Source organism: Artibeus jamaicensis, unplaced genomic scaffold, assembly GCF_021234435.1.
Source record: "Artibeus jamaicensis isolate MK-2021 breed Jamaican fruit bat unplaced genomic scaffold, CSHL_Jam_final scaffold_3307, whole genome shotgun sequence".
NCBI classification, from domain to species: domain Eukaryota; kingdom Metazoa; phylum Chordata; class Mammalia; order Chiroptera; family Phyllostomidae; genus Artibeus; species Artibeus jamaicensis.
The window spans coordinates 181,602-195,180 of NW_026522040.1; the positions used below are offsets into that span (position 1 = coordinate 181,602).

At 43.5% G+C, this 13,579-nt stretch overlaps 1 protein-coding gene across 1 annotated transcript in view; it reads left to right on the plus strand.

Moving 5' to 3' along the window:
* DGKI (diacylglycerol kinase iota) overlaps nt 1-13,579 on the plus strand; it is a 309,526-nt gene that overhangs the window by 102,511 nt on the left and 193,436 nt on the right. Inside the window, exon 8 of the mRNA XM_053657112.1 lies at nt 4,698-4,814. Coding sequence (XP_053513087.1) covers nt 4,698-4,814 — 117 coding nt within the window. The remainder of the gene's footprint in view (nt 1-4,697; nt 4,815-13,579) is intronic.

A 13,579-nucleotide genomic window follows, 5' to 3' on the forward strand; every position in this document is an offset into this window, starting at 1 on the left:
GACATTCAATAGAATCCAACAGTAATTTTCCCATTTACTTTCCCTCTTTTTATCTATCCTTTTCACCCCATTTTTTATGCCAACTAGATGGCTCATTCTCTTACTGGTCTGCCTGTGTGCCTGTTCCTTCTCTGAGCACTCAATGCATATATACTCCGAATCACAGTTGGCAAACCATGGCCCACAGGCCAACTCCGACTGCTGCCTATTTCTGTAAATAAAGCTTGATTGGCACACAGCCATGCACATCCATTTATGCATTGTCTGTGGCTGCTTTGCGTTTATGTGGTTTCTACAGCTACTGCAATGCCAGTGGCAGAGCTGGGTAGTTGCAACACAGACAGGATACCCCCATGAGACTGAAGTATCTACAATCTGGGCCTTTGTAGGAAGAGTTCGTGGACCCCTCACCTCTCCCATTCACCTACTGTTCTGGATGGACGACCTGCAAACAAAGACACTATTTGCAGCCAGGTGACGTGCTGGCGGGGACACTTCAGCTGTCTGCACAGGTCAGGTTTAACGAGCCAAACCAGGCCACGGGGCAGGAGCAGATGCGTCTAGTTGAAATGAAACTCACGACATTGACATTTCTGTGGGTTGAAACTTTTGAATGTTGGCGCTTCCATAAGATTCAGCCCCTTGCTCTCTCCAGCATCACCTCCCCGGGTGCCCACCTGTCAGGAGAACCTGCTGTCCTGCAGCAGAGGCGCATGGTCTGGGAAAGCCAGTGCTCACTCTGTCCCCGCCTCCCCCCCCCCATCTTATCCTTGGCCTTTCCGTCTCCTTTCAGTTCATGGTTACACAAATGGCCTTTGTGCTTCTGCTCAAAGACACATTCACAAGCACAGGGCCATCCCAGTTCCTGATTGAAACTGTAGCACCAAGGCAGTCTCCCCACCTGGAGGGGAGGAAGCAGATTCAGGGTCCAGGTGTGCTCACAATGTCTGCACTGCTGGTTTCCCTGGTCTGGTGAGACCCCACTCGTGGGACAGCGTCACTGGTGGCCATGGGCTCAGACAGGCAGCCTCTGCTCCCATGCCCATTGCTCTCAGGCTGTGGTAAGGTGGTTTAGCCAGGGCCAATTAATTTGGGGACTTAGTCCCACTTTCCGGTGACCATACACACCTGCTTCTTACAACTGTAGCTGTAACTGTATCACTGTAAACACAGCTTTCTAGTGGCCATTGTGGTGCAGCTTTGGTCCATGTTTCCCTGGGTGGCACACATGGAAGGGGGTTTTGCAAAGTCTGAAAACACAAACCATTTTAAGACAAATTACAGTGGTGATACATTTTCACCCCACAGGTAACCCCTTCTAGCCTATATGGCGTCAGACAGACAGATAGAGGCCCTCTAGGGGCGCTTACTGCTTTGGGGAAAAACTGGGCTTGGGAGCTGGGCTTCCTGGGCTTTGATGCTGCCTCTACCACTCCAAAGCAGTGCGCTTCGGGCCTCTGGTTCTGTCCACACTGGAGGTTCCTCGGTTACACGCCCGGAGAGTTGAGACAGGCAGGCTCCGAGACCCCTTCCATTTTAGAAATGCAGTGGCTGTTCATTTGGGGGTTTATTTCCATCGCCAAGAGAAAAATGATAGAAAATTGTATTTTGAAGGAATTTTAAACTAGCAGAGAAGTTGCAAAAATAGTACAGAACATGAATGTATACCCTTCCACCTAGCTTCCCCTAGTTTTGACACATAACCAGGAAATGAATATTGGTACATTACTATTAGCTAAACTACAGGTTTGTAAAACATTCACCAGTGTTTTCTTTCATGTCCCAGGATCTGACCAGGAATCCCCCAGTACCTTTAGCGGTGGAATTTCTAACATTTCCTCATTCTCTCTCTGTCTTTCGTGGCCTTGACACTTTTAATGGGCGCCGACTGGTTATTAGGAAGAATGTCTCCCAGACTGAGCGTGCCTCGTGTTTTCTTATGATTAGATTGAAATTATTCATTTTATGCAAAATACCGTAGAAGCGATGCAGTGTCCTCACTGCATCTTGTGTGGGGGTACAGAGTGTCTGTGTTTTATTATGACGTTAACCTTGATCTCTTGATTAACATGGCATTTCCTATACCTTCATCATCACCTTTTCCAAATGATAAGTATTTGGAGGAGATATTTTGGGATGATGCTGATAGCGTATTTGTCCTTAAACTTTTTCCTACTGACTTTAGCATTCATTAGTGCATCGTTTGTTAAATTTTAATACGAATACACTTTACTTTTCAGACGGTTTTAGGTTCACAGAAAAATTGAGTGGAATGCAGGGTGATCTTCCATACATTCCTCTCCTGACATAGTCACACACTCCCCACTGTCCTCAGCCCATGAGAAAACCCCCTTTTAAAAAAAAGACTCAAATAACATTTCTCTGGTATATCACATTGGTTGAAATAACTGGTGGTTGGAGCAATTATTAATTATTTAATGAAATTGTATTTCACACTTAATTAACTGATTTAGTGATGATTAGCCACTGGATCATGTCAGATCTTGGAGCTACCCAGAAAGGAAGACAAAACTTCCCCGGTGGGATGTAATTGGGGCGGCTGCATTCGCCAGTTTTCCCCGAGACGGTCCTAATTTGTATCTTTTGTTCCAGCCTCATTATGAACCATGCTCCTTTCATTCTTAAAATTGTTCCCATTAAGATGATATATTATATGGTCACATTACATATAATCCAAGTAGAAACTGATGTTCATTTTTTAAAAATCACTATGATTAAAACTTTAAGGCTCGTAATCATTGTGGAATGTGATTTTGTGTTTCTGAGGAAACAGACATTACCATCCCTCGTTCTCACTTCTGCTGCTGCACAAAAGCCGCACAGAAGCCGATTGAAAACGTGATTGGCCTGAGGTCTCCCAGCCCATTTCCCAATAGTGTTAAGCCCCTGATACTGAGGTATTGTTATAATCATTAGTCTGCATTTCCTTCCTTCTTTCCTTTCAAAAACAAAAAGCACTTGAGCCGTGCCAAGTGTAATAGGACCATTATAGTTTTTAGTGGCCTTCACAAATGCAGCAGAAGTGATCTCTTTGTTCTTTGTTACCTCCTGGACTCACAGCAGCCCAGGAGAGACGTCTTGCCTCTCTCCTGGGCCCCTTAAATGGGCAGACTCCCTGGGAAGGATTTGCATCTATGTGTAGAAAAGGGAGAGGCAGTGGGCAGGCACTGCCTTTCTGCTCATCTTCCTTTCCTCCTCAACATTATTCCTAATTAACCGAGTCTGACCAGCGCAAGTCAAGTGAAACAAAGTTATGTGCACAGTCAGGATGGGCAGAGCCCTCTGTCCATGTAAGAAACACTCAAACCTGTAGAGGATTTTTATGAGTTTATCTGAGCCAAACGGATCATAGTTGCCAGGAAGCGAAATCTCAACGGATGGAGAAAATGCTCCAGAGAATGGCAATTCTACAGCTTGTTTTATACAATGGAACAGGGGTCAGCAGCCTGTCAGGAACCAGGCCACGTGTCTGACCTCTTTTTCCTGCCCGCTCCCCACCCCCAAATCTTCCACAAAACTGGTCCCTGGTGACAAAAAGGTTGGGGACCGCTGCACCAGACTCAAAGGAGAAGGCGAAAGGAGGGTTATGTGCAATCCATGGGTGGTATATTAAGGGGGCGGGAGAAAGCAAAGCAGGGAAATCTTCGAAGCTGGATAAAAAGGCAAAAATAGGGAAGGAGCCACGTGCTTCTCTGACATTGAGTGGTGCAGGGTGGTTAATAAGGAACATTCACAGCACACAGACATGGTACAGGGGCAATAAGACAGCAGTGAGGGGCTCTGTGGTCTTTGTGGCAGGGTGTGCCCCCAGGGGCCTGGAGAAGGGGAGCCTTCTGACCTCTCAAAGGTACATCGTCCTAGATGCAAAAAGACACAGACAGGCTCACGTGGGTAAAGACTGACTTTTGTCACGGAACCTACCGGCCTAGGGCACGCCTGTCCACCATGACTCACTTTTAATTAGGAGTTTTTATGTTCAGACCCTCCTGTGTGCTTACACTCAGTCTCACTGTGCAGAGCCCATCACACTGGCTTCCCCTGAGCTTGCCAGGGTTAGTGTGTGGTCCCTTTTCAGGCACACCTCCAAGACTCCGACATCTTTAGGAAAATATCCTACTTAAAAAAACTCATTGGCACAGACAACAGTATGGTGATGACCAGAGAAAAGGGGGTGGGGGGAGGTGGGAAAGGGTGAAGGGGGCATCAATGGTGATGGAAGGAGACTTGACTTTGGGTGGTAAACACATAATACAATATACAGATGATGTGTTATAGACTTGTGCACCTGAAACCTATATAATTTCATTAACTAATATTACCCCAACGAATTCAATAAAAGTTAAAAAATAAAGGTAAAAGTGAGGTACTAAAAACATAAAACAAGTTTATTGAGTTTTTGATGTGGGTACCTTTTTTGTGACGCTATGTTAGGATAAGAGTGGTAAGCTGGTCTGTCCTATAGACTGATTTCTTGTTGTCAATTGTTATCAGTTTGTAAAATAGAATGAATTCTGAATCTGGTCTCTAAGCTGCAGGGCTGGTGGATGAGAAGCATGGGTCCCGTATGTGTGTGTGTGCTGCATGTGCCTGCATCAGCATGGACATGTGTACTTACGCCTGCTCACTGCGGTATTGCCCTTTGCACGGGAGTGCTTACTGGCCTGTTTTCTCTTCAGTTCCACAATAAGGTGACCTGTTTCATGCTGCATCACATCGAGGAACCCTGCTCCCTCGGGGCGCACGCTGCTGTCATCGTCCCGCCCACCTGGATCATTAAGGTGAAGAAACCTCAGGTAACTGCCGGGACCCTGGTGCTGCCAAGCCAGTGCAGAGGAGGAACTGCCGCTTCTTGCTTCCCTGCCCCGACTAGATTCTGGGTTTCTCCGACCTCTGCTCGTTCACCCCGTGGTCCCGTGCTCAGCTTCCCCAGTCCATCCCGTTGGCCCATCACCTTCCTGCATTGGGCTCTCTCATGGAACCAGCCCCCTCTTCCTAAGAAATCAAAATTCCACAGTGGGAATATTTCCTTCCACTTCGTGTGCGAATGATATTCTCTTTGGGTGCTCTCCTGAGTTCCTTAAGCACTCGTGGTGTGGACAGCTGATTCTCGTACACCTCTCTTCTCTTCCAGCCTGGGCACTCCCAGGGAGTGGGTGTGGGGGCGCCCTGTGTAGCCTCCCTTGTTTGGTCGAGGTCACTGCCCCTTCCGACCCAAACAGCAGACTGTGGGTCACGACCTTCCTCAATGCACAAGGCCTGCTTACAGAGCAACGCTCTTCTCTGAAGGCAAAGTAGACCCTCTCTGTACTTGACTCGTGGTCCTTTATGTCCTAGAGGGACTCTGCTTCAGTTGTGGGAAGCCTGGGTCGTTTCTCCTAGATCATAATCTTTGACAGAAACATGTCTACCTTTGTGCTGTTCATCTTAGACAATTAGCTCCAAGTTCTGCATGGCAGACTTTTAATGCTACAGGATGTTTATACCTTCCTAGGGTGCAGGTATCTCAGGAGGTCTTACTAAATGTAATATCTTTAAATGATATGGCCACCCAGTCCTTTTTTACGTGGTTTCCAAAATTATCGTGCCGTTTATTCTCACTGACTCAGTTTTTATTGGATCAGGGACTCTGTTTTGCTTTGGGTATTTTCTATAAAGTTTAGTCTCTGCTGATGAATAATATTGGGGAATAATCTTTCCAAGTCACAATTTATGGAAGCCCTTGGGAATTTTTTCCCAGAGGCAAGTACAGTATCTATTCATTAAAAATGGGGAGTCCAGTCCTTTCCTTTTACATTTTAAAGCCAAGGTGACATATACAACTTCAGTACCATGTTTGAAATTCAAGTACCATGCCTGAAATTCACTGATTTCCAATTTAGTGTTCTTTAAAAATCTCTTTAACGTTTTTACTTGTATTTTTCCCCTAAAATTCACTAATCTCTCCATGAGCTACCATGTTTTCAACAAAAACCTCGATGGCGTCAGGAAGAGTACTGGCGTCATGATGTGCTGTGTGATCCTCGCTCTGGTGTGTGACCTTGTGGTTATCTTAACAAATGATCAGGGAGGAGGGCTTCATGAAGGAGATGGGTGGGATTTAGACCAGTGGAGAAAAGAGGAGACAGCGGGCAGGAGAATGGTATGAACAAGGGTACTGGGTCCAGAATTATATTCACTGGGCTATGAGACAAGGCTTGAGCACAGGGGAAGGTTTACGTGGGTAGGTGGGGGAGTTGGTCAGGCCTGGACACCTGGGAATATTTTCTGTATGTGAACTTTATCCTTTTAAGCAAAAGAGAAATAGAGTAATAATTGTATTTTAGAAGGAAACTACTAGCAAGAGTGTGTAGGATAACCTGGGATAGGATTTTCCAGGTTAGATTTTAGAGAAATCTTCTAAAATCCCATACCTGGGATTTTAGAAGATTAGAGATAGACCAGTTGTGAAAATCAGGGAAATTGTAAGTTTACGTTTCTAAACTTAAAAATCTTTTCATCATGGGAATTTTTAAGCAAGTGAAGAGAGAGAGAAGGTTATAATGGATTTATTCTGTAATGTGAACATTTCTACCCTTGTTTCATATATCTCCTGCCACACCATGATTTCTTTTCCTTAATTTCATATTTTTGAGACTCACAGGCAGTTGTAAGAAATGATACAGAAAGACTCCACATGCCCTGCACACATTTTCTCCTCCCAGTAATTTCTTGCCGCGTTATAGAACAGCACTCTACAACCACATATATTACTGTCGATTCGGGCAAGAGCCAGAGCAGTAGCCTCCTCAAGCGTCCCTGAGGCCACCTTGTCACAACCACATTCCTTTTTCTCCTGGTCCCACCTCATCGACTCTGTCTTCTTGAAAAAGGAAGTATGTGCCCCCCTCCACCACCCACTTTTTTCTTTTGCTGGGATAACTTACAGCAAATGTTGGCATGTCATTTCCAGGGGGCTGCACCTTTTGGCATCTCTGGGCCACACTGGAAGAAGAAGAGTCTTGGGTCACACAATAAATACATGGTGATACTTAATCACAAAAAAAAAATCTCCTAATATTTTAAGTAAATTTACTATTTTCTGATGGGCTGCATTGTGGCCATCCTGGTCCTCCTGCAGCCTACAGGCCATGGGTTGGACACCCCTGAAACTATAAACACCTCATTTTGGTTCTCTAAAAAATAACATTTTAGAAAGACAACCACATATTATGTCAACCCTCAAAATCAGTAATTCCTTAAAATATTTTCTGATTGTCTCAAATGTAATTTTTTTCACAATTATTTTTTCAAATCAAGATCCAAAGTTCACAGCTGCTTTTTTTGGTGACATACCTTAAGTCTCTGTTAATTTATAACGATCCCCCTTGTACTTCTTGTGCTATTTATCAAATAAATTAGAACACTTTCTCTGTAAAAATTTCTTGGGTTTTTATTTTGGCTGATTGGATCCTTAGTGTGTTTCAAAATGTTTTCCCTTAATGCCCATATTTCTTGTAAAATAATACTTAGACTTAACTAGATTCAGTTTAATTCGTATTTCCATCATGTTGCTTTCAAAGGGAGCAACGTGTGAGGTCGCCAACGTTTAGGGATAGGAAGGTTGATGAGTAAGTTCCTAGCTTGTCTGTCATCAAGTTGTCCACCAGCCCTTTACCTACTGTGTTATCTAATAAGTACTGTTACCTGAATCTGTTATTTCAGCAGGGTGGCCAAAGGGTGATTTCCCAATTTCTAACTCATTTTTTTAGCTATGATTTTTGTTTAAAGAGATGTTTTCCTTATTACTAGCAAATATATGACAGATGCTCAAGTAGTTGACTTTCTTTGTAAATTTCCAGAAGACAGTAAGTTAATACCTTGGTAACTTTTATTACAGGACTAAGAGTGGTGAAGTTCATGGCAATTGCTTTGGAGAGTATCATTGTGAATTCCAAATGTACATCCATGGTATATGATGTGTTTTAATCCTTTGGCATCATTATTATTCTTATGTTCATATTGTTCCACCTTGGCTCAGTTAGAACCCCTTCTAGGTGGTTCCAGGAACAACATCATAGGCATTTCCTGTCCGAACCTGGTATCAGCCACTTCTCCAAGGAGACTCGGTTACTTTTAACGGGAGATGGTACTTACAGTGCACGATCTGGATGCTATAGTCCAGGTGTTTTTCATCATGTACCTTTTTATTATATTCTGTGATTCATGATATCATAATAGGAGTAAGAAGAGCTAACATTTATCTGTTAGGAAGCTTTTTGAGTGCTTCACATTCACTAGCTCATTTTATGATCATAGTGTCCCATGAGGCAGGAATCCTGTTACTCCTTTACAGCTGAGGAAAGGGAGGAGTAGAGAAGCCAAAGAAATTTCCTCGGTCTATATAGATATTAAATAGTTTAAAATGGCATTTGAACCCAGAATTTCTGATTCTGAAATCGAATTCTTAGTGCTATGCCATGCTGTTCACTGTTGTATTGGATTAGCAGCCCTTGCTGAATCAGGTATCATTAAAAATTTGATGGGCCCACTTCCATCACATAATTTAATCGATGGCCTAGATTCTGTGTAAAAGCTAATGTTTGGTGAGCTTTGTGGGCAACAGAGAGCAGTGATGAGCTCTGGCCTATGAGCTGGACTCCCCGGATTCATGACCTCACTCTGCACTTAATCATCTGTGCAGTCTCAAATGGCTTAAACACTTCTCTTCCAGCTTCTCATCTGCAAAGTGTAGCTGATACTAGTACCTAATTCATAGGGTTTTCATGGACTAATAAGCTTAAAAGCAAGAGAGATAAAGTACATAGAATAGCACCTGGCTCACTGCACATACTCACTAAATATTAGGTCTTGTTTTCCTTCTCACTGACTTTTACGGGTACAGGGCATCAAGCAAAGCTGTACTTCAATGGATGAAAACATTGGATAGTCACATGGAGATCAGGGCAGAAGTTACTGACAATGAAAGAGGGTAGAAAGAACATGAGCTTTCTGGTGGAGAGGGTAGAAAGAGACAGAATAGGGGCCATGGCCTGCTGTCTCCTGGGCCCCTGAGTGCACCTTGAACTCCAGTAGCTGTTGTATTTGACACCACTGTGGGACTATGTGTTCATTAGCATGAGGCCCACCCCATGGGAGACAGTCAGGTCCTATTTGCTCACGGAAAATGAGGGAAGAGGACTGAGGAAGCGTCCACCCCCAGAGAGGGTAAGGGGGAAGAAATTCCTGGAAAACAAGGAAAGAACTATGACAACACAGAGTTTCATTATAAAAAATGGGGAGGAAAATAAGGTAGTCCTTGATGTTAAATTCTGTAGACATTAAAAAAAAAAAGGGATTAAGGAAAGTTCATGTGTTTGGGACCAGATCATTGATGCTATCAAAACCACAGCTTGGAGAGTGTGGGGCACAGGTGGCCTCTGTCACACAGGTGGCACCTGTCAACAATGGTGTGGAAGTGGTAATATTAGACAACTCATTGGAGACATTGGGACATGATAGCATTCGGAAGGTAGATAGAGAACAGCAGAGAAAATAGTTTTCCAACTTTCAGAATTTGTATACTATGTGAATACTTTCCATACACCCATCAGTACATGGTCATCCATACATGGTGGTCAGGGACAGTAGGTTGCAAAGAGGTGGGGTTAAACCATGTACTGTCCTTCTCTGTGGAAGGATGCCTGGCTCCAGGTGGGCCCTTCCTCCGTGAGCAGCTGTTAGGTTGGAAGTCAGGCGAAACCCTGATGATTGGGGAGTGAGGGCCGCCTGGATGATGTGCTGAGTGTCATTACCACATTATTTGGGGGAGACCTAGGGGTTAAACTATGAGAAGGGAGATGGATTTAAGGAATTCAAAGAAAACGGAACTTGTTGATGTACTTAAAATCAAAGTTATGGTTGATGTTATAGATGTCGGTGTTTGTCTTCTGTACTGAAAAGAGTAGAGGATAATATCTTGGTTGGATAAATAAGTTAAAGATGCTCAAATCCTAATGTTGACACTTGGAACTGAAGAGAAGACCTACATTACATGAATTTTTGTGGAGTCAAGTTATGAAAATATCAAGGTGTGTGTTTTTAATAAATGGCATTACTTTATACATAATGCCTTAAAAAGGGCCTCTCCTACTGAAAAAAATGAATCTTAGGGAAAAGTCCTTATTAGTACATATAAATTTAACACATGTCTAGACTGCCACGTATATTTCATGCTATGTATATATTAGTTTACTTAGCCAACTCCCTACTGATCGATATTTATATTATTTCCAATGGTCAACTTATGAAAATGCCGCAGTCAGAGGCTTCCTAGCCTTGTGTGGGCTTTCTTCACGCAAATCCTTTCTTATTCCTTATGATTGGATGATCTTAAAATGCTGTACCCTTGTGACATATCATGGCTCTGACCATAATATCCCTCAACATTTCCCAAGCCATTTCCTTTGGTCAATTCTAAAGCTTAAGTAATACTTGCTGTGTTTTATCCAGATAGGCCTGAGAAGCTGCTGAGACCCTGTCCTTAACTTTTGGAGTGTGTTTTCTTTATTCTTCTGCCTGCCTATTCTCAGGACAGCCTCTGTCTCAGTGGCCGGCAAAGTAGGGCAGAGTGAGAACTTCTTCAGTAGACAGAGCCCATGACTTTCCTCCCTCCAATTATCTGCCAGAGTTTTGTCCAGTATATCATGGGGGAAGACTTCATTTGGGATGAAGAAGTGAGATATCTTCTCTTGAGACTGTTATGACTGATTCTTTGTGACCCCGTAACCTGGACAAATCCCTGAGGAACAGTTACAGGCAGTTAAGTTTCATTCACAGTGGAACGATTCACCCATAGGCATTTCTTAACAGTGCTGGAAGGAGCCGGACTAAGATAAAGATTTTGTTGATAGGATTATTTCTGCAGCAAGATAAGACCGTCCTGATACCTGGTCTAAGAACAGAAAAAGCCTTTATCTTTTACTAGGACTTTAACAAAAGAGTGGGCACAGAATGTATTGGGGCAGATGCTGTTGGAATTGGAGGAATACAAATATCCACACGAGGGCACAACGGTTCAGTTTTGATAGTGTTGAACTTGCCAAGTGGACCCTTTGTATCAGAGTTAGCTGTTCTTGATAACAGGGGTGCTTTGTTTTAGAACACAGGACAAGTATTTAAAGGTTTCTTGAACACGTCAATAACAGTTCTACCCAGTAACTTCCTGCTATAATGTTTACATTCTTCAGCAACATCCTATTATATTTAACTCTCACGACAACATTGGCCCAGGCAGGGAAAGAGATATTGTAGATTAGCCAGGCCAGTGCAAAACACAACCCAGCTCTACCTTCGTATCCAGCAGGTCCCTGTAAGCCACCTTCTAAAAGGAGTTCTCTATGGACACACAGATACAGATTCGGAAACACAGATTCTTGTTTCCCCAGGAACAGCAGGAAGCTCGGGCATTTTAAGTGTGCTGTGAAATTCCATGCTGCTTATCTTTTGCTATTTGACTGTCCATAGGGCTGTAAGCTTACTCAGAGCTCACGTAGAGGCGTCCAGGTACTGTAAGTCCACCACTGCTTGGCCTTTGCCCCCTTGTTCTGTGAAATGAAGAAGGCCTCAGATGCGTTGGCTGGGTGAGGCTCTAAAGCACCTGTATTTGCTACGTGTGTTTTTTTTTTAAGCTGTTTCGTGTGTCTGTTTCCTATCAGAATTGAGTACCTTGCCTGCTCTGTTTTCAGACCTCAAGCCTTCCTTCTTTGGGTGCGTTTTTCTAATTTTCTCTTTCCCAGACGTGCTTGATTGTCAGAATCACCTGGAGAATTCTGATTCCCGTGATTGGACAAGTTTAGGAAACACCCTCAGCTTCATCCATCAGACCTTTCTCTCAGAGTTTAATTACTGAATCCCGTTAAGCACCAAGAACCACAGGGCATTTGAGCGAGCACTTGGCATGCATCCTGCCTTGCTTTTGATAGTAAATGAACTAAAACCAAAAAGAAGTTAGGAGACAGGCATTTATTCCTTAAGGATTCTTTCTGAAATCAGGACAGACTTCAGAAGGGTTGGGAATGATAATAATACTGATTCATCATTTCAACAATGATTTGTGTGCATACTACATGCCAGGCATCCGTGTTGGGTGCTGGAATCAACAGCTGTGCACAAGGCAGCTGACATGTTTGGAAATCCTTGTCCTGGGACAGATACCAAGCTAGCTGCTTCACACACATTGTCTGGTTTCAACGCCACACTCTTCTGTGAGGTAGGTATTATCACTTCACTTTGAAATTAAGAAACTGGTATTTCAAAAGTGGGACTGACTTGGCCCAAGTCTCAGACCTAGTGACGCAGACTTCATGGCAGGGACATCCTGAATTAGCACCCAGTCTGTTGGGTTGCACAGCTCGGGGTCCTTGTCCCTCAGATCTTCTGCTTTGCCCCATTATACATGTCTCCTAACTCCACCCCTCTGTGTCAAACAGAGGTTTGGAACTCTGGCTGCAGGTCGGAATGGCCTGGGGAGCTTTTAAAAGGTATCTTTGCCAGAGCTTCAGTCCAAATAAGTGAAATGAGAATGTCTGATAGGGCCCGGATTGCAGCGTTCTATCAAAGGTCTCTGGGCAAGGCCAGTGTGCCGTGATGGCAGAGAACCACTCAGCACCATTCATGGGCATCGGATCGGCACCGCCCTGGCCAGCCCGCTGGTTCCCAGCATCCTTCTTGCATCATTTGGCTGATTAAATGTTTACAGCTTCCAGGTTATTTTCTTCTTCCATTTTAAACAGACTGAAAGTAGCCAAAATACAGCAAATACTTTAATAAGGTGAAAGTTTCCCCAAAGAGCAACATGATAATAGGTCCATTTAAAGAGGAGTTCAGGCAGTTGGAGATCTCACTGCTGGGGTAGAATAGTCTGGCCTGTTACCTCCTTCCATGTCTCTGGGCCACACTGGAAAAAGAAGAGTTGTCTTGGGCCACACATTAACTACATTCTGACACATAATCACAAAAAAATATCATCACATTTTAAGTAAATTTACCATTTTGTGTTGGGCCGAATTCACAGCCGTCCTGTACCGCATGTGGCCCACGGGCCACAGGTTGGACACCCCCAGGGATGAGGGATAACCTGGATTTCTCTTTTCTGGTGAGGCCTGGAGAACCTAGAGACTCTTTTCATCTGATAAGGGAACAAACTTCCATTTTAAAAAATTTTAACTTTACTTATTTATTTTGGCGGGCAACAGATTTTTAGACAATAGTGTTTCAAGAAAGTCACCTTCATCCTTGGTGAGCACAGGCCACAAATCAACTTATTTTTTTCAAGGCCCCTGTGAAAGAAAAATAAAAGCTAAAGAGTTTCAATTTTGCTAGTTTGGATGTGTTAATAATATGTACTCCAGATTAAGGTTTATTTTGAATGCTCTAAGAAAAGAAATACCCTAAATAGTAGAACAGATATCTCAGTTTCTTCAAGCTGTTTGAAAACTCTTTCACTGCTCAAGCAATGCATGTGTATATACTTACATAAAGTTTCCAGTCAATAATTCTGTATTTCAGGCTTTCAACACTT